We start from the raw sequence: 22361 nt of genomic DNA, 5'->3' as shown, positions 1-22361 counted from the left end.
AATAACCAAACCATAGGACCTCTTATTGATTGGAAACATTATGTTTCTACATATGTTCCCAGCCTACTGAGTATTTGCAGGATTTTCTTTTGCTATTGTAGATTCCTAGCATTTACATCTTTTGAACTGGTAGCAAAAAATTACTTTATACTGTACTTATTTGTCAATTTAACTAAAATAATGTGAAAAGAGAATGGGAGGATTCCCCTTTGTTTTCTATCAGTCTTTAAAACCAAGTGGGAATGAACATATGCAATGCAAGTGACACAAATACTGTCCTCAAAACATATTTTAAACCATATTTTGAGAATCAAGTGAAACCTGAAGAAATGTTTTGTGTATGGGGTTATCTGTATAATATATGTTGGCTGATGTTAACCACATTGTAATTTGATAAACCTTCAATCAACTTTGCTTTCCTTTTGTACCTCCAAGGGTGAATTGCTGAGTCCCTGCCGATGTGACGGCTCAGTGCGCTACTCCCACCAGCCATGCCTTTTGAAGTGGATTAGTGAAAGAGGATCATGGAGTTGTGAAATTTGCTGTTACAGATACCATGTGGTAGCAATAAGAATGAAAAGACCGTGCCAGGTAAAGAGTCATCTTACCAAATACCTTCATTAATAAAGTCCTCTCCAATCTGAAGGCTTAAATTTCTGTGCAGTAGTTCAGGAAGCCTTATCCCAAGAATAGTCTATCATAGTAACAGAGGTTCATGTGCCAGTTATAACAGAACAGCTTTAATGTCGAGCAAACTTTATTGTAAGGGTTCATGTGATGACGTTGTTGAGCTAGCTGAGTTATCCCAAATATTAAGAGCAAGCTTGCAAGTATTGCATCACATGCTTGGAATCTGTTCTGTTTACAGTAAGGTGCAAACTGAGCAATTATTCATGACTCGTTAATTCAGCCAGTGTATTTTTTTGTGGTGTGTTATTCATTCAGGGAATGTTTGATTCTCTGGCATCCAAACTGCCTATGAACTAAGTGACTTGATAAGTTACAAACAAGAGAAGATCTGCAGATGCTGCAAATCAAAGTAGTATGCACGAAGTACTGGAGTAACTCAGCAGGCCGGGCAGCATCTATGGAAACAAGTGAACAGTTAACATTTTGGGCCGAGACCTTTCATCAGGACTGACAAAAAGAGATGAGAAGTCAGAGTAAGAAGGTGGGGGGAGAGAAGGAAGACATACAAGGTAGTAGGTGATAGGTGAAACTGGGAGGGGGAGGGTGGAGCAAAGAGCTGGGAAGTCAATTGGCAAAAGAGATAAAGGGGGAAATCTGATGGGAGAGGACAGAAAACCATAGAGGAAAGGGAAGGGGGAGGAGCACCAGAGGGAGATGGTAAAGGGATAAAGTGAGAGAGGGAAATGGGAATGGGGAAGGGGATGCTATGACCGGACATGCTAAGTTATTATAGCATAAAAAGTTATCATGTTGCTTTTTTCTTAAGAGGCATATGGGCCAGAGAAGATCATGAGAAAAGTATTGAACAGGTTTTAATACCAATTTGGTAGATATTTTGTTCGTGTGATTATAAATTTATCACAGTTAACAGTTGCAATTAAAGTAAATATCAACATGTTAAATTTTAATTCTTTACTCACACCTGTTGATATGAAATAAATAACATTAACAATAAACAGGTCAGCAGGAGACGCTCATGGAGTGAGCACTGTTTCAGATTCGCTCCATAACCTTTACTTTTTTTAACCTATGATCACCCTTATTTAACTTACTTTTACCTACACCAAAAGATTCTTGCTACTTTTTTGGACTTATCTTTAAGAGTTTATTGTGAATTTTGAAGAAATGAATACAGAAGTGGCTTTGAGATCTAAAGGGCGAGACCCTGGGAAAGATTCTAATGGGAATGGGAAGAAGAAAAAGACTGATCCTAAGCGCACTGAATTGACTTATGAAATGTTATTGGAGGTTTTAAATGAAAAATTTGAAGAACAACGTCAAATCTTCAAACAAGATATAAAGGCTTTTCAGGATTATATGGATAAGACTGATTCAGTAGTTAACCAGCAGCAAGCTCTAATAGCAAATTTGCAAGAGGGCGCTCGGAAGCGAGACTTGATAATTGAAAAACTGGAGCAGAAATTATCTTCGACGATTAAACAGGTGGAAATACTTAAAGCCAAGAATGTCGACTTTGAACATCGATCCAGAAGACAGAACTTACGCATGCTTGGTCTCCCGGAAGGTATTGAACAAGGGGACCCCCTCGAAGTATTTTGCTCAACTTTTAAAGGATGCATTCCCTTCTGTATTCCCAGACAGTCCTCCGTTACTTGATCGCACTCACAGAATTATGCATTGATCACCAAGTGCTTCAGCTAAACTACCGGTTGTAATTGTCCGATTTCATTATGTGCTTGTTAAAGAGCAACTTATTCATGTGGCTCAGCGTGTAGGGATGGTCAAATTCCAAGAATTCAATTTTCGATTAGTGGAGGATTTTAGTCCAGAAGTAATGAAGGCAAGGCTTCTTTTTAAACCTCTGATGTCCGAATGTTATGAGAAAAACCTAAAACCTGCGCTCTTATACCCTGCGAAGCTCAGAATCTTGCCTCCCAATGCATTGCGGCGTGTTTTTCTTTCTACATCTGAAGCGAGAAGCTTTCTGAATGAGAACTTCCCTACTGCTGCGGATTCTCATCTCTAATAAATGAGTGATTTTGATCGTGCAAGATGGTTTTTGTTTCCAAAACCAGATTTTGTTTCTGGCTATTGGTGTAGGTTTACTCTATATTTTATACTCTAGTTAAAGTTTTTTTTTGATGTACTAATCTTTTTATTTTATTTACTTTAATCACTGTACTTTATCTTTGGTCATTATTATTAATCCTTCGAAGGCAAATTTTTATTTACTAAGATGGCGGTTTCTTCTCTAAAATATTTTTGGCTTTTTTTTGATTTCACCATTTTTTTTTCTCTCGTCTTCCTATAATGCATTTCTTATCACAGTTTAAATTTTTTTTTGGTTTGTTTGGGTTTTAACCCGATTTATAAGTTACTAGTGATTATATTCTTTTTGGTTTTTTTACTAGCAATTATATTAAGAAGTTTGGTTTTAGTATAGTTGATTATTATTTCCTTAGAGTTTGGGTGGATCTTTTTTATCCTTTATATACGGAGTTGCCTTCTGCTGATATGGGGGTAGATTTAGTTTCATTTCTCTTTCTTCCCAGCCTTTTCCTGGCGGGGGGAGGAGTTTTCTCCTCTTGGGTGGGGAGTGGGGGGTCTTTTTTTAAATCTTCTTTATATCAGTTTTTTTTAGTTTTATCATTTGGGCTGATTTTAAACTACTAAAATGTCCGCGATGTCGTCACTTCCGGGTCCGCCCCTTATTTTTGTTCCTCTTCCAGGTGCATGAGTTCATAATTTTGTTAACCCTTTATATACCAAAGGGTTGATTTCAGAAATATGGCTCAGACCATTAATTTTGTCTCTTGGAATACTAATGGCTTAAACCATCTGATTAAATGGAAAAAGATTTTCAAAGTATTCCAAAGACTGAATGCACATATTATTTTTGTACAAGAAACTCATGTGAGGAAAGAGGATAATCATCGCTTTTTAAGGTTTTGGAGGGGAACAACAGTGCCATTTCGAATTCGAATGCTAAAGCAAAGGGAGTTTCAATTTTTATTGACTCCTCTATTGCATTTGTCCAACACGATATTTTTTCGGATCCGAGTGGTAGATTTTTGTTAATTACTGGGTTACTTTTTAACAAAAAGGTTGCTATGGTTAATGTTTATACTCCAAATGTGGATTATCCCGATTTTTTTAAGTCCTTATTTACTTCTCTACCTAATCTAAATGAATATAAGTTAATAATGGGTGGTGACTTTAATTGTTGTTTAAATCCTTTGTTGGACAGATCTATATCTACTCAGACTTTACCTAATAAGTCAGCCACTTATATTAACTCTTTTTTGACTGATTATGGGATTTTTGATATTTGGAGGTTTCGGCATTCTAAGGACAAAGAGTTTTCATTTTTCTCACATGTTTATCATTCTTACTCGAGAAATGATTTTTTTATTGTCTCTTGTTTTATTCCATTGGTTGTAATTGGTTGTAATTATGATATTATAGCCATCTCTGACCATGCTCCATTAAAACTTTCTATTAAATTTATGGATACAGCTTCTAGTACTTGACAATGACAATTTGATTCTACCTTACTGCAAGATCCAGATTTTATTAAATTTATGAAGGAACAGATCAATTTCTTCTTTTCAACTAATTCCACGGATGATATTTCTTGCGGAACACTTTGGGACACCTTTAAAGCATATATACGTGGACAGATTATCTCCTACTCCGTTGGTCTGAGAAAACGCATTAAGAAGGAAACTCTTTTATTGGTTGATAAAATTAAAGAGATTGACAAGAAATATTCGACTGCTCCTAGTAAGGGGCTTTACAGAAAAAGGGTTGAACTTCAAATGGAACATAGTTTATTACTTACATCTTCGATTGAAAATCAATTAATAAAAACCAGATCTGATTTTTATATACATAGTGATAAATTGGGTAAAACTGTTAGCTAGTCAATTGAAGAATGCTTTGGTTAAATGCCAAATTACTAAGATTCGTCAGCAGAATGGGGATCTGACAGTTAACCATGATGAGATAAACAAATCTTTTCAAGATTTTTATACCTCCCTGTATCATTCTGAATTCCCTCATGATTATAATACCATGTGTGATTTTCTTGGGAAATTGAATTTTCCAAAATTATCATCAGATGATCTTTCAATATTAAAAACTCCTATTATGGATGCAGAAATTAAAGGTGTTATTTCCTCTATGAATTCTGGGAAAGTACCAGGTCCAGATGGGTATACAGTGGAATTTTTTAAATGTTTTTCCTCTACTCTTTCTCCTTGGTTATGCAGGGTTTTTGAAAAAGCAATTAGATTGGGTAATCTGCCACAATCTTTTTATAGAGCTTCCATTTCTTTAATATTGAAGAAAGATAAAGACCCTACTGACTGTGCATCCTATAGACCAATATCCTTATTGAATGTAAATTCCAAGATCTTTTCCAAGTTACTGGCATCCAGGCTGGATAAGGTATTACCTCAAATTATCTCGGAAGATCAAACTGGTTTTATTAAAAATCACTATTCTTTTTTCAATGTTTTGTTGAATATTGTTTATACTCCTTCACATAGCACTTCAGAATGTGTCATTTCATTAGATGTGGAGAAAGCATTTGATAGAGTTGAATGGCCATACTTATTTATTGTGCTTGAGAAGTTTAATTTTAGTCTGACATTCATTTCCTGGATTAAACTGATATATCATACTCCAGTAGCCTCGGTGCTTACTAACAATCAAAGATCTCCCTTTTTTCGTTTTTTTCAGGGTACTAGACAAGGCTGTCCTCTTAGTCCATTATTATTTGATATTGCTTTAGAACCCTTGGCAATTGCTATCAGAGAATCACAGAACATTTTTGGCAGTAATCGTGGGACGGATATACATAAGCTATCATTATATGCAGATGATTTATTATTATTTATTTCTGATCCTGAGAAATCCATTCCTGCAGTTATATCATTGTTAGCTCAATTTAGTAATTTTTATGGGTATAAATTAAATCTTAATAAGAGTGAATTGTTTACTTTAAATAGACAGGTTCCAATTTATGGAAATTTACCTTTTAAATTAGTTAATGACTCTTTTATTTACTTAGGAATTAAAATCACAAAAAACTATAAGGACTTATTTAGGGTTAATTTTTTACCCCTAATCGATCAGATTAAATGTTTGTTTACTAAATGGTCGCCAGTATCTTTATCTCTGATAGGTCAAATTAATGCTATTAAGATGGTTATTTTACCCAAGTTTTTATATATATTTCAAGCAGTACCAGTTTTTATTCTGAAATCTTTTTTTTGCTAGTGTTGATTCAAAAATTTCCTCATATATATGGCAGAATAAAAATCCTAGATTAGGTAAAAAATATTTACAGAAGGCAAGGAAGGAAGGTGGATTGGCATTGCCTAATTTTAGATTTTATTATTGGGCAGTCAATATCCGATATTTGATATGTTGGTTAAAGGATTGGGATTTATCTTTTAGCCCTCATTGGGTGAACCTGGAAATTAAATCTGTACAAGGATTTTCATTGGGTTCTATTTTAGGGTCTTCTCTTCCCTTTGCTCTTTCTAAATTGCAGAAACGAATTGACAATCCGATAGTTAAACATACTTTACGTATATGGTTTCAATTTTGGAAATTTTTTTGGGTTGACTCAATTTGTTTTAAATATTCCTATTATATCCAATTGCTTTTTTTATCCTTCTATTATAGACCAAGCTTATTCAGCTTGGAAGACTAAAGGATTACTACGATTTTCCGATTTATTTTTGGATAATTGTTTTATGTCTTTTGAACAATTATCTAATAAATATAATTTGCCTAGATTTAATTTTTTTAGATATTTACAAATTAGGAATTTCTTAAATACTGTACTTCCTACCTTTCCAAATCTTGTTTCTTCAGGTATTTTGGAGAATTTGTTTGAACTAAATCCTTCTCAGAAAGGGCTAATATCAAAACTCTACAATATAATTATGAAGATATGTTCAGAGCCCTTCTATAAGATTAAAAATGATTGGGAAAGAGAACTTAACCTTACTATCCCTATTGAGAAATGGGATAAAATTCTTCAATTAGTTAATTCATCATATATATGTGCTAAACATTCATTAATACAGTTTAAGGTTGTGCATAGGGCTCATATGTCCAGAATAAATTGGCTCATTTTTATTCCTATATAAATCCTATTTGTGACAGATGTCATTCTGAGATAGCATCTTTAACTCATATGTTCTGGTCTTGTCTGCTTTTGAAAAAATATTGGAAAGACATTTTTGATATTATTTCCACAGTATTGAACATTGAGTTACAACCTCATCCTATTACTGCAATTTTTGGTTTACTAATGATGGACAGTCCATTTATCCTCTTCTGCTTGTCGAATGATTGCATTTCTTACATTAATGGCTAGAAGATCTATTTTGGTGAATTGAAAAGAAATTAATCCTCCTACCGTATTTCATTGTTTTTCTCAAACTATGTTATGTCTAAATTTAGAAAAAATTAGAAGTGTTGTATTTGATACTTCTATTAAATTTGAAAAGATATGGAGACCATTTATTCAATATTTACATATGATGTAATGTGACCCTGTTCCAAGCCTATTTGATTTTCCAGTTTTGATTTTACATATGTTGAGAGGATTGGAGTTGACGACACTGATGATTCTGTATTTTTGTTAGATATTATAAACAGCCCTTTTTCTTTTTTCATTTTTTTCCTTATTAGTTATTAGATTGTTAGATTAGTTTTTCTTGCATACATTTTTTTCTTTTTCTCTTTTCTTTTTTTAATATATATTATGATATACCTAGGTTTACTTTGTTTACTTGTATCGTCCATGATTTGGGAAGACTCATTTATATTGTAAATATTGCTTATGTATTCTTTCATGTTCACTTGAAATCAGTATGTTTGTAATCCCATTATCTATGTATCAATCTTATTATGTTGATATTAATAATAATAATAAAAAGATTGAAAAAGAAAGAAAGAAAGAACAATAAACAATCAACATTACCCATTCATCTATTTTGAATTCTATGGACAGCCAGGTGTTGTGAGTTTCAACCACAGCAAGGTTCTAGAAACTGGTGAATAATTTAGACAAAGGGTTCTGTATGGTCCTAAACTCACCATGTTAAACTGCTAACTTGTTAACATGAGTTAATCAAAATTCATTTGATTTTCTGTTGTTATGTATCTCAACCATCACCAATCTTGCTCTTCTGCTGTTCAGTCATAAACAAAGGAATGTATTATTGATAAAATGAGATTCAAAAATTCAAAGTGCATTTATTATCAAAGAATGTTTAAATTATACAACCTTGAGATTTGTTTGTTTACAGGCAGTCGCAAAGCAAGGAACCTGAAAGAGTCCAATTTAAAAAGAAATAAAAGAGCAACCCCTAACGTGCACAGAGAAAGAGAGAGGAAATCATGCAAGCAATAGAAGCGAGCAACAACAACAGAATTCCAAACCAAATCGAGTCCTTAGATCTGGAGCAGTCCGGAGTAGGGCCAAACCACCACAAAGTTCGCAGAAACGAAGTTTTACAGCCTCAGAGTCTCACTTAAAATTAGTATGGAGTCCTATTCAGAACTGAAGCTAACCTTTAAATCACAGCCAAAGTATGAGTAGCTGTATTGTAACTAGGCAAATGAGTTTTGAGAAAGGAAAGGAGAGAATGAGTATGAGAGAGCTTGACAGCCTGAATAATTTGCATTACAACCTATGTTGGTACCAGTTGAAATTTTATGAACATAAAATTTTCATAATCTCTGATAATTCACTTAGTTTCTGCCAGAGTCTCTCTTTCTGCATCTATGCATTTAATAATTTATTTAAAGGTGTATTAATAAGACATAACTTTTAGTATCCTCACTGTTCTGGTTTTCACTTTAAGTAAGTGATGCAATAAATCCAATAATATATTGTACTTCAATTTTAACTAAAAATTGCCAGTTGAAAGTGGCCAGTGAGTGAGTGGGCCAGTGAAGGAGTGGAGATTTGAGGCTTTGACTCGAGAAGCTTCGACGAGAAGAGGCAGAGGACGAGTTTGTTCCCAGTTAGTCTTTACAATGCCTCCTGAGATAGTGATGTGCCTCTCCTGTGAGATGTGGCAGTCTTGGGGGAACTCCCCTCTCCCGCAGAGTCACATCTGCTAGAAGTGCATGCGGCTGGACGATCTGGAAGACCGTGTGAGGAATCTGGAGCAGCAGCTGGATGACCTTCAATTCATAGGGAAAATGAGGCAGTCATAGATGAGAGCTACAGGGAGGTAGTCACACCTAGGCTGCCGGAAACAGGTCGTTGGGTGACAGTCAGAGTGGGGAAAGCGAAGGTGAGTAGACAGGTAGTGCAGAACACCCCTGTAGTCATTCCCCTGAATAATAAGTTTACTGTCCTGGATGCTGTTGGCGAGGATGACCGACCAGGTGTGAGCCACGGTGGCAGGGCCTCTGGCACTGAGTCTCACCCTGTGGTGCAGAAGGATGGGACGGAGAAGAGGAGAGCTGTCGTCATTGGAGACTCTATAGTCAGGGGAGCAGACAGGAGATTTTGTGGATGTGAGAAGGACACCCGCATGGTCTGTTGTCTCCTGGGTGCCAGGGTCTGAGATGTCTCTGACTGGATGCATGACATCCTGGTATGAGATGGAAAGCAACCAGAAGTCATAATACATGTTGATACCAACAACAGGCAGGAAGAGGGATGAAGTCCTGAAGTGTGAGTTTCGGGAACTAGGCAGAAGGCTGAAGAACAGGACCTTAAGGGTGGCGTTCTCAGGATTGCTGCCAGTACTACATGATAGTGAAGGTAGGAATTGGAAGAGATGGCAGTTGAATGCGTGGCTGAGGAGTTGGTGCAGGGGGCAGGGTTTTAGATTTTTGGATCATTGGGTCTCTTCTGGGGAAGGTGGGACCTGTACAGATTGGATGGGTTGCACCTGAACTGGAGGGGGAGCAATATCCTTGCAGGTAGGTTTGCTAACATGGTTCGGGAGGGATTAAACTAATTTGCAAGGGGATGGGACCCGGAGCGATAGAGCAGTGAAAGAAGTGTATGGAGTAAAGCCAGGTCTAACATATAGAGAGGCTTTGAGGAAAGAGAAGCAGAATAAAGGGTGTAAAGGTAGGAAGGTAGAAGGGCTAAAGTGTGTGTACTTCAATGCAAGAAGCATCAGGAACAAAGGTGATGAACTGAGAGCTTGGATACATACATGGAATTATGATGTAGTGGCCATTACAGAGACTTGGCTGGCACAAGGGCAGGAATGGATTCTCAATATTCCTGGATTTCAGTGCTTTAAGAGGGATAGAGAGGGGGGAAAGGGGAGGAGGGGTGGCATTACTGGTCAGGGATACTATTACAGCTACAGAAAGGGTGGGTAATGTAGCAGGATCCTCTTTTGAGTCTATGGGTGGAAGTCAGGAACAGGAATGGAGCAGTTACTCTAATGTGGGTATTCTATAGGCCCCCTGGTAGCAGCAGAGATACCGGGGAGCAGATTGGGAGGCAGATTTTTGAAAGGTGTAAAAATAACAGAGTTGTTATCATGGGTGACTTTGACTTCCCTAATATTGATTGGCACTTGATTAGTTCCAAGGGTTTAGATGGGGCAGAGTTTGTTAAGTGTGTCCAGGATGGATTCCTGTCACAGTATGTTGACAGGCTGACTGGGGGAATGCCATACTAGATCTAGTATTAGGTAATGAACTGGGTCAGGTCACAGATCTGTCAATGGGTGAGCATCTGGGGGACAGTGATCACCGCTCCCTGGCCTTTAGCATTATCATGGAAAGGATAGAATCAGAGAGGACAGGAAATTTTTTAATTGGGGAAGAGCAAATTATGAGGCTATAAGGCTAGAACTTGCGGGTGTGAATTGGGATGATGTTTTTGTAGGGAAATGTACTATGGACATGTGGTTGATGTTTAAGAATCTCTTGCAGGATGTTAGGGATAAATTTGTCCTGGTGAGGAAAATAAAGAATGGTAGGGTGAAGGAACCAGGGGTGACAAGTGAGGTGGAAGAAGGCAGCATACATGAGGTTTAGGAAGCAAGGATCAGATGGGTCTATTGAGGATTATAGGGTAGCAAGAAAGGAGCTTAAGAAGGGGGCATGAGAAGGCCTTGGCAAGTAGGGTAAAGGAAAAGCCCAAGGCATTCTTTAATTATGTGAAGGACAAAAGGAGGATGACAGGAGTGAAGGTAGGACCGATTAGAGATAAAAGTGGGAAGATGTGTCTGGAGGCTGTGGAAGTGAGCGAGGTCCTCAATGAATACTCCTCTTCGGTATTCACCAATGAGAGGGAACTTGATGACAGTGAGGACAACATGAGTGAAGTTGATGTTCTGGAGCATGTTGATATTAAGGGAGAGGAGGTGTTGGTGTTGTTAAAATACATTAGGATGGATAAGCCCCCGGGGCCTGACGGAATATTCCCCAGTCTGCTCCACGAGGCGAGGGAAGAGATTGCTGAGCCTCTGGCTAGGATCTTTATGACCTTGTTGTCCATAGGAATGATACTGGAGGATCGGAGAGAGGCGAATGTTGTCCCCATGTTCAAAAAAGGTAGCAGGGATAGTCTAGGTAATTATAGACCAGTAAACTTTATGTCTGCGGTGTGAAAGCTGTTGGAAAAGTTTCTTAGAGATAGGATCTATGGGCATTTAGAGAATCATGGTCTGATTAAGAACAGTCAGCATGGCTTTGTGAAGGGCAGATGGTGTCTAACAAGCCTGATAGAGTTCTTTGAGGCGGTGACCAGGCATATAGATGAGAGTAGTGCAGTGGATGTGATCTACATGGATTTTAGTAAGGCATTTGACAAGGTTCCACATGGTAGGCTTATTCAGAAAGTCAGAAGGCATGGGATCCAGGGAGGTTTGGCTAGGTGGATCCAGAATTGGCTTGCCTGCAGAAGACAGAGGGTCGTGGTGGAGGGAGTACATTCAGATTGGAGGGTTGTGACTAGTGGTGTCCCAGAAGGATCTGTTCTGGGACCTCTACTTGTTGTGATTTTTATTAACGACCTGGATGTGGGGGTAGAAGGGTGGGTTGGCAAGTTTGCAGACGACACAAAGGTTGGTGGTGTTGTAGATAGTGTAGAGGATTGTCGAAGATTGCAGAGAGACATTGATAGGATGCAGAAGTGGGCTGAGAAGTGGCAGATGGAGTTCAACCTGGAGAAGTGTGAGGTGGTACATTTTGGAAGGACAAACTCCAAGGCAGAGTACAAAGTAAATGGCAGGATACTTGGTATTGTGAAGGAGCAGAGGGATCTTGGGGTACATGTCCACAGATCCCTGAAAGTTGTCTCACAGGTAGATAGGGTAGTTAAGAAAGCTTATGGGGTGTTAGCTTTTATAAGTCGAGGGATAGAGTTTAAGAGAAGTGATGTAATGATGCAGCTCTATAAAACTCTAGTTCGGCCACACTTGGAGTACTGTTGTGTCCAGTTTTGGTCCAGTAAACTTTGGACTAAACTTTGGTCCAGTTTAGGAAGGATGTGGAAGCATTGGAAAGGGTACAGTGGAGATTTACCAGGATGCTGCCTGGTTTAGAGTGTATGGATTATGATCAGAGATTAAGAGAGCTAGGGCTTTTCTCTTTGGAGAGAAAGAGGATGAGAGAAGACATGATAGAGGTGTACAAGATATTAAGAGGAATAGACAAAGTGGACAGCCAGCGCCTCTTCCCCACTGCTCTGTACAAGAGGACATGATTTTAAGGTAAGGGGAGGGAAGTTCAAGGGGGATATTAGAGGAACGTTTTTCACTCAGAGTGGTGGGTGTGTGGAATGCACTGCCTGAGTCAGTGGTGGAGGCAAATACACTAGTGAAGTTTAAGAGACTACTAGACAGGTATATGGAGGAATTTAAGGTGGGGGGTTATATGGGAGGCAGGGTTTGAGGGTCGGCACAACATTGTGGGCCAAAGGGCCTGTAATGTGCTGTACTATTCTATGTTCTATGTAAAACTGATGATTTCAGACATTGAGTGATTGTAAATGGGCATTTCATCCTTCAAGTAATCATGACTGTAAAGAATATACAGAGATTTTCCTTTCTCATGAGGTAAAATAATAAACATTTTACAGATGCTGGAAGTATTTTTTCTGGAGCTCAGAGCCCAGAACTGTTAACAACTCTATCAACATAACCAATCTAATAGCGTGGCTGCCTCTACAAATATGAAAGTTTGAAGAACATGTCTCAAGTTCCAGATGGCAAAATTAAATGGTATAGCAGAGGAACTCCCATTATATGTCAAATCCAGTCCTTTATTTCTATCTGATATTGAGAAAAATAATTAAATTTTGTATCAGTACTGACATGACAGAAACATCGAAGATTAAAAATTCACTACTGGGGATAGTTCCTGAGATCTGTAGGTCCCAGGATCAGACCTGGTGTTGAAAAATTAACATGAAAATTGGGTAGTGACATCTGATGACCATGCAAATACTTAAAAGAATTTGTGATGTGTGATTTGCCATTCCACCAAAAACTATTTTTGAAGATCAAAGCTGTTGTCCTTGATCCCATTGCAGGCTCTGATTTGCAAAGCACTTCAGTTTTGCCCTGAAGATGAAACAGGCTATTTGCAATCTTGTTATTACAATTGTCTCATAGATGAGTTTCTGAATATAAATCTGCAATACTTTTAAGACTAATTTTACATCTATACTTGACCCTGCCCCAATTTTTGTGTGGAAATTTTCATCCATGCCTTTATGATCTTAGAATTAACTATTCCAATGTACCTTTAGCCAGCCTCCCTACTTTTGCCTTTCCTAAATGTAAGCTTATTGAAAATGCCCATGTAAGCATGTTAACTCTCACCAGATCGGCCATAATTCATTCCTTTCTGCTGCAGATTAGTTTCCAGCTAAGCAATTGATTTAGAAATTCTGATATTTGTTTTCAAGTTTCTTTTTATATATTTTCTTCTTTTATATATATTCTTTTTATCTCTTCTATATTCCTTATAACCCTGATTGGCCTTGCAGTCCCATAGATGTCTGCATTAATTTACGTCTGCCCTTGTGTCCATTACAAAATTTATTTACTGTACTATTGGTGACGTGTCTTTCACCTGAAGGCTCAGCACTGTAATTTCCTCTTTAAGTATCTCAGCCTCTCTAAGATATTTCTCAAAACATTTGTGAAATTTTACACATTCTACACAATCTCACCTTTATGTTTGCTTATATTCTGTGAAATATCTCGTGTCATTAAACCAAGTCAAAATTCCAAGTAGTGCAATGTTTTGCAGTTGATCAACATGAAGTTGTTGTAAAGCTATGGTGTTTGTCTATTGAATTCACCAGATAAAGTTGTGTTTATCTATTGTAGACTGTATCCCTCTTAATTGTGCAGTAAGTCTCAATCATTGCCGGATTATCTCTCTGAACATTTAAATGTATAGTCTCAGTCCTTCAATCTTGAGTGGCTGTTGGAGAATTAAAAAACCTTTTGTTTTTGTTTATCCTCTTTTTTTCTATCTTAATACATGTTGTATTTTCCTCTTATTACATTTCCTCTGCTGGATTTGACTTGAAGGTATAACAACCTTCATCATGATAATGGTGTAAATCATACAGCAGCTTCTAGTTTTCCATACATGCAGTTAGGTAGTCACAGTCAGAGACAGCTGCTCTTCCACACACTACTGATGTAGTCCTTTCCAGTAGGTTTGGCATTACAGTGGAGTGTATTTTTAATACTTGCCCACATGTTCCATGCTGAAGAGAATAAGTGCTGCTGCCTTTGTAAGTGCAGCTATGGTATACAGAAGTGCTTAGAAAAGACAATGTGCTTGCCACTGGAAATGTAATTGTGGGAGTTTGGTGGCTGCACTGGTGTAATGCATGTAACCCATATTTGTTTATCCCAGTGTTGCTGGTACCCAATTTATTTTAATCCCAGCACAAGTACTTGTGTACATTTTTCATTACCAGTGCATAATTTTATCTATTTTATCTTAGCTGTGTACTATGCTAATTAACCACAGGCTTTTGTTCTTAAAGGGATGTAACCATTAAACTGTACATGGATGGATCTTTGTTGGAATATTATGAGGAATGTTCATTTAGGTTGAGTTGAAGTCTTCAGATTTAAGGTCATAGATGGAATGAATCAACATTGGGAGGTAGCCAGAAACAAGTTGCTATGCATCTGGAAGTACTACTACATAATTTCCATGGCTCAAACACAACTCCAGCAACTCTCAAGAAGATCAACATGATCCAGGACAAAGTTGTCCACCACCACTCTAAACGTTCCTGGAATCCTGAATGGCACCGTATTCAACCTTTGCAATAGCATACTGATGCTGTGGCATACAAGTCTTCAAAGACCTCCTTTAAAATAAGTTACACCAGTGGTATGTTAGGGAGTTCTTTATTTTGTTGTTTCCAAGGTTTCATATTTAGCTCAAGTGAATGCCCTGGTTTCAATGTGAGTGTACTTATGTGAAACAGAATATGGAAGGAGCCAGGATGTTCAGCAGAACTGGATATTGACCAGTGTGGGAGGATATTGGAAATTATCAGAATAGACAATATCGACATAACAGGTAGCTGGATCTAATAGTTAATTGCATTTTGATATTGTACAGAAAGAATCAGCTGATATTAGCATTGACAGGCCAAAGGTTTATAGGTAATTGCCAGTCTGCTGTTTCAACTTGACATCTTTAATGAAGCTTTGATGAGAGCAGGCTTGCACTTAATTATTCTTCTTTGTATTAAAAGGAACCTTTAAAAGACTAGGTGCTATTCATATAAATCCATTTCCTTAATGACTGAATTTCTGTGAAATGGGGAAAGAATGAAAGTGGAATGCAGTGTATCTAGTGGAACTTTAATTATTCTATTGGAAAGGATATGAAGTGGATGAGCAATGAAAATGAAGTGTCTATTTACAGCGTTTACCCTACCAACCTTTAATTTTAATGGAGAGTGATGCCATTTGGATTTATATGGGAACGGTCCTATGTATAAGTGCTGAATAGAATATAATCAGCAACAGATTCTCACGCCACCTTGGCTATTCAATAAGATGATGACTAATCTTTTGGCTCTGCCACTTTATTGTGCTAATACCATAGAACTTGATTCCCTTAATATTCAAAACTCTGTTGATTTCTGCTTTGATATTACTCAGTAACCAAGGCCTCTGCCTCTGCATCTTCCTTGAGCAAAGAATTCCTAAAATTTGATACGGATGACAAAATTTCTTCTCATGCTAGATACCCCATTCAAGGGAATTATCGTCCCTGAATCTATCCTGTAAAGTTGTATACAAGTTTTACATTAGTCAATAAAATCATCTAAAATTAGAGAGCACAGGTCCAGTCTTTTTAATTCTTCTCATAGGAGCATTTTGTAATGAATGTGGTGAGCCTTCTTTGCATTACCTGTACTGCTAGTATATAACGCATTGGGAGGTGGCAGGGTGCGGGGCAAGGCCTGTGCACAAATTCCAACAGGTTCCATGTGCAGTTTCACTAGAGCACTGTGTAATTTCAGGAAGATGTCTCCACTCTTGTAAATATATCTTCTTTTTAACAAAGCTTAACGTTCCTAATTGTTTGTTGTACCTGCACCTTTCTAATTTTTCCATAATGTATTTTACCTGCATCGTCTAATCACTTAGCCTGTCAGTATCTTGTTGTAGCCTCTCTGTATCTCTATTTTAACCTGCAGAGGCACCCAACTTGGTAACATTAACAAAGTTGGATATATAACTCTTGATGCCTCATCCAAATCATTCATATAAAGTTTGAACATCTAGTGCTGCAGCTCAAGACCCTCTGATTCCCCACGAGTCACGGCCTCCTAATTAAATTATGGTTTGCTTTTTCCTGTTCTGTTTTCTGTCCATTAGCCAATTCTACAGGGATTTGACTATATATTACCTCCATTTGTGTGGTTTAACTTTGGTATGGTGCCATCCAAGAGATTATTAAATGAAGGTCTGTAAGGCCAAATATGCTACTTCCAGCCTTTCTCCTTTATCACCTGGTTATTTCAAAAAACTAAGCAATTTCTCAATTTTGCTTTTTCTTTCGTGGATCTGTTTGCTGCCCAGTCTTGTTATTTTCTAAGTACCCCATTTGATTCTAGCATTCTTTCTGCTATTGATGTCAGGCTCATATGCAGTTTTGTTTTCTTTCTCTCCTTCTTTTAAATAGTGGAGTTACACTTGCTGCCCACCAACCTGTGGTTCGAAGCTTTGAAATATTGGAATGTGCTAACCAGTGTACAGTATCTGCTGTCTCAGTTATGACCTCTTTTGAAATCTTGGGACACTGCCAGATGCTGAAGATTTGTTAGATTTTGGTCCCATTCATTCCTCCATATTTTTTTTACTAATACTCATTTCTTTGACCTCTCAATTTGTTATAGATCTCTCCAATGTTTCCGAGAGATTGTTTTTGTGATTCTATGAAGGTTAACTCAAAATGTTATTTAAACACTGTTATTTGTTTCTCCATATAATTTCTCTCAGTCTTTAGGTAAGAAACAACATTTGCTAATCTGTTCCTTTTTACACACCTATGAACGATTTGGAAGTGTGCCTTTCATTCTTCTATTTTCCTTTGCTGAATTCTGAGATATTCCCAACTGTCAGGGTTTTAGTGCATTTTGGCAGCTTATTACAGCTTTCTCTTTGATCTAATATTGTGTTTAACTTGTTAACTCTGCTTGGACTACTTTCCTCTTAGATAGTTATGCCTTGCAGGTTTAATATACTTGTTGTGTACTATGTATAACAAATGTTTAACAAATCTATTAGAGTTTTTCGAGGAGGTTACAAGGAAAGTGGATGAAGGGAAGGCAGTGGATGTTGTCTACATGGACTTCAGTAAGGCCTTTGATAAGGTCCCACATGGGAGGATAGTTAGGAAGATTCAGTCGCTAGGTATACTTGGAGAGGTAGTAAATTGGATTAGACTTTGGCTCAATGGGAGAAGCCAAAGAGTGGTAGTGGAGGATTGCTTCTCTGAGTGGAGGCCTGTGACTAGTGGTGTGCCACAAGGATCAGTGCTGGGTCCATTGTTATTTGTCATTTATATCAGTGATCTGGATGATATTGTGGTAAACTGAATCAGCAAACCTGCTGATGATACAAAGATTAAAGGTGTACAGGACAGTGAGGAAGGTTTTCAAAGCTTGCAGGGGGATTTGGACCAGCTGGAAAAATGGGCTGAAAAATGGCAGATGGAGTTTAATACAGACAAGTGTGAGGTATTGCACTTTGGAAGGACAAACCAAGGTAGAACATACAAGGTAAATGGTAAGGCACTGAGGAGTGCAGTAGAACAGAAGGATCTGGGAATACAGATACAAAATTCCCTAAAAGTGGCATCACAGGTAGATAGGGTTGGAAAGAGAGCTTTTGGTACATTGGCCTTAATAAATCAAAGTATTAACTATAAGAGTTGGAATATTATGGTGAGGTTGTATAAGGCATTGGTGAGACCGAATTTGGAGTATTGTGTGCAGTTTTGATCACCGAATTACAGGAAGGATATTAATAAGGTTGAAAGAATGCAGAGCAGGTTTATAAGGACGTTGCTGGGACTTGAGAAACTGAGTTACAGAGGAAGGTTGAATTTATTCCCTGGAGCGTAGAAGAATGAGAGATTTGATAGAGGTATATAAAATTATGATGGGTATAGACAGAGTGAATGCAAGCAGGCTTTTTCCACTGAGGCTAGGCGAGAAAAAACCAGAGGACATGGGTTAAGGGTGAAGGGGGGAAAAGCTTAAAGTGAACATTGGGGGGGGGGGGCTTCTTCACACATTGGGAGTGTAGAATGAGCTGCCAGATGAAGTGGTAAATGCGGGCTCACTTTTAACATTTAAGAAAAATTTGGACAGGTACATGGATGAGAGGTGTATAGAGGGATATGGTCCAGGTACAGGTCAGTGAGACTAGGCAGAAAAATGGTTCAGCACAGCCAAGAAGGGCCAAAAGGCCTGTTTCTATGCTGTAATGTTCTTGGTTCTATGTATTCATTCTTTAAATACTAACCATTTGCTTGTTTAATGTCAGAGGTTTAGCATAAGTTCTGAAGCTTCTGTTGTCATGTTATGCCTTAAGTCTTCATAGTTCATTTTGTTGAGATTTTATAAAATTTTATTGAGATACAGCACAGAATAGGCCCTTCCAGTCCTTCCAGTCACATCACCCAGCAATCCCTAATGTAATCCTAGCCTAATCATTGGGCAATTTACAGTGACCAATTAGCCTACCAACCGGTATGTCTTTGGACTGTGGGAGGAAACCAGAGCAGCCAGAGGAATCCCGCGTGGTCGGGGGGCGGGGGGAGGGGAATTGAACTCCGGTCACCTGCACTGTAAAGCGTTGTGCTACTGTGCTGTATAAATAAGTAATATATTTATTTGGAAAACAATTATTTCAAATTTATTTTCAATCTAAGAGGCCATTTGGCCCATCAGGTCTATACCAGCTGTGGGACAAAGACTATTATCCCACCTAATTCCCTGTATCCACTTCTCTCTTCCACATCCAGCAACTCCACCTTGATTCTCCTACTACCCACTTATACCAGGCAAAATAACATATCAGCCTGCACATCTTTGTGCTGGCGAAGGAAACAGGAGCATGAGGAGGAAAATGCATGCGGTCATAGAGATGTACAAATCCCGGATTGAACTCACGGTTTGCTGGGATAAAGAACCCAGCTGCACCACTTGATCTCAGATAGGTCCAAATCATATCTAAATATTTATCATAATACAGTTATCTTTTTCTAACAGGTCCCAGCTACACAATTAATCAATCTTCATTGCACAATGCTATTCTAAATTAGTCTGTTCCATAGACTGCTCCACAACATACTGATCTTAAGGTTACCTTGGGCATGTACATTCACGAAATTGTCTTCTGCTGCTGTCATGCTCCTGTAAATTTCCTTATTTATAAAATTAATCACATTTCCACTTCTGTTTGGAGGCCTATCAATAATTCCCAATATTATTTGCTGCTGCTTGCTACATCTTAGTTCAGCCCAACCTAATACAACTTCTGTTTGTTTGCTAAGATCCTTTACCTCTAATGTCTTTATGATCAGAGGCTACCTCTCCTTTTTTTTACACTTTCCTTGTCTGTTTTAGAAGCTAAGTATTGGGAATATTTAGTTCTCAATCTAAGTTACTTTGCAATCACATCTCTATAATAATCATCAGTACCCTCTGGTGTCATTGTGGTGCATGGCCAAGTGGTTAAGGTGTTGGACTAGCGATCGTGAGTTCGAGTCCCAGCTGAGGCTGCCTGTTGTGTCCTCGAGCAAGGGACTTAACCACACACTGCTCCTGTCCACCCAGCTGAAAATGGGTACCAGTAAAATGCTGGGGGTTAACCTGGTGATAGACTGGTGTCCCATTGGGGGGGGGGGAGGGGGGGATGGTGTCTCGTACTCTCAGTCGCTTCACTCCACGGAAACCAGCCTGATGAGCCTATAAGGCTCGGAATAGACGTTTTAACTTCTGGTGTCATTAAGATGCTAATAGTATTTCAAGTGGGATCTGAGCTTCAAAGAGCTGTGAGTTCCCCACTATGTTGAACCTGATGGGCATAGTCAAAACTTAACATCTTCTGAAATACAGGCTCTTGGAGCACTCTAAGTATTTTACAGGATCTTGATATTATTGATGGTATAGCAAACTTTGTTCAAGTTACTAGCCACCAGATATAACCTGTTAACATGTACCATTGTTATAATTGCAGTTTTTGATTTGCAAGTATTTTCTTGAAGAATTGTCAGCTTTCTGTCTGACTACAGCTTTTAAGTAAAAATCTCTTTCTCTTTCGTCAAAATGCTGAATTTGCAGTCTTCCACTGGGTGCTGCAGTTTCCTCTCGGATTCCAAAGATGCACAGGATAGGGTTAGTGAGTTGTGGGCATTAGAAATGTTGATGACAATTGTGGGCTGCCCTGAACACAGTTCTCGTTGGCGCAAGCAGTGCATTTCACTATATGTTTTGATGTCTCAATGGACATTTGATAAATGAAGCTAGTCTTTATCTTCTAACTTGACTGATTGTGGCAAACACTTCTCTTTTTTGCAGGATTATCTCCACTTTGAGAGATGAATTTCAATGATTTTGTAACTACTCCTGGGATTGCTACGATGTGATCAGTGTACTCTAAAAATCACATATTACCATACAGAGTGATGAGGTGTTACCTTTCCTTTTACTGTGAAAAAAACTCCCAATTGAGCATTAGTGCATATACTGCTTTATAAAAAGAATGATTTTTATTTGATAATAGGAGTTTTAATTTAATATGCTTTCTTTTCTTCTTGTAGTGGGAACCTATCACAGTGACATTGGTTGAGAAGGTTCAAATAATAGCAGTGATCCTTGGTTGCCTTTTCCTGATTGCAAGTGTGACCTGGCTTTTATGGTCAGCCTTCAGTCCTTCTGCAGTCTGGCAGAGAAAAGATGTCTTATTCCAAATCTGCTATGGGATGTATGGCTTTATGGACCTTGTTTGCATAGGTAGGTTGAATGCAAGAGAACTGAATGCATTTTTGTTGCTAATATATTAAAGACTATGAACCACTGTTGATTAAACTAAATGCTCTATAAAAGTAGCAAAGAAGAAAATGCCACAATATTTTTATATTTTATATTCATCCACTAATTCAACACTTCACTTCTTTAAGTTATTGGTTACTAACTTGCCAGGTATGGGAGAGGTCAGCTAAGGTCCAATGAGAGTTCCAATCTCATCTCAACACACACAAAATGCTGGTGGAACACAGCAGGCCAGGCAGCATCTATAAGGAGAAGCACTGTTGATGTTTCGGGCCGAGACCCTTCATCAGGAACATCGACAGTGCTTCTCCTTATCGATGCTGCCTGGCCTGCTGTGTTCCACCAGCATCTTGTGTGTGTTGTTTGAATTCCCAGCATCTGCAGGTTTCCTCGTGTTTCCTCAAATCTCATCTCATTGATCGGAACACCTGATTCCAAATAGCTTTTGTAGAAGACATTACCCCAGAGGTTCACATTCACATTAAATGGTATACTCAGTATTGTGTCGGTGTGTCCAAGTGGTTAAGGCGTTCATCTAGTTATCTGAAAATTCGAGCTAGTGAAGGTTATTGCTAGTTCGAGCCTTGGCTGAGGCTGTGTGTGTGTCCTTGAGCAAGGCACTTAACCACACATTGCTCTGTGACGACACCGGTGCCAAGCTGTATGGGTCCTAATGCCTTTCCCTTGGACAACATTGGTGACGTGGAGAGGGGAGACTTGCAGCTTGGGCAATTGCTGGTCTTCCATAAAAAGAAATCCCTGCCCAGGCTTGCACACTGGAAACTTTCCAAGGTGCAAATCCATGGTCTATCGAGACTAACAGAGGCCTACACACATACTCAGTATTGTAAAGAAGTACAATTGTTTGCGTGTTATTAGCTTAGACAGATTGTGTCTGTCTATTTTGACTTAGTTAAAGATAAAACCACATTTTATGAGTAACTAATGCAGAAAAACAGATAATTTCAAACAGTTCACAAACTTTTTTCTTGCAACTGTGATTGTAACTTTTAAAAGGAAGTGATAGAGCTAAATGGAAAAAGCAAAACAAGGCTAATTGGAATGACTCTTTCAAACTGTGACAATGAGCCAAATGGCTTTCCAGCATATCTTTCTGTGAACCACCTGAATAATACTA

General features: G+C 38.2%; 1 protein-coding gene across 1 annotated transcript in view; it reads left to right on the top strand.

The window, feature by feature from the left end:
* The first annotated feature begins 365 nt into the window (after window positions 1–365).
* Window positions 366–22361, top strand: part of LOC132378582 (E3 ubiquitin-protein ligase MARCHF11-like) — a 48256-nt gene continuing 26260 nt past the window's right edge. Inside the window, exons 1-2 of the mRNA XM_059945617.1 lie at window positions 366–591; window positions 20992–21184. Coding sequence (XP_059801600.1) covers window positions 574–591; window positions 20992–21184 — 211 coding nt within the window. The 5' untranslated portion in view covers window positions 366–573. The remainder of the gene's footprint in view (window positions 592–20991; window positions 21185–22361) is intronic.

This window comes from Hypanus sabinus, chromosome 20, assembly GCF_030144855.1.
Source record: "Hypanus sabinus isolate sHypSab1 chromosome 20, sHypSab1.hap1, whole genome shotgun sequence".
NCBI classification, from domain to species: domain Eukaryota; kingdom Metazoa; phylum Chordata; class Chondrichthyes; order Myliobatiformes; family Dasyatidae; genus Hypanus; species Hypanus sabinus.
Note: the sequence above shows the minus strand (reverse complement) of the source record. Positions and strands in the feature narration are given on the sequence as shown.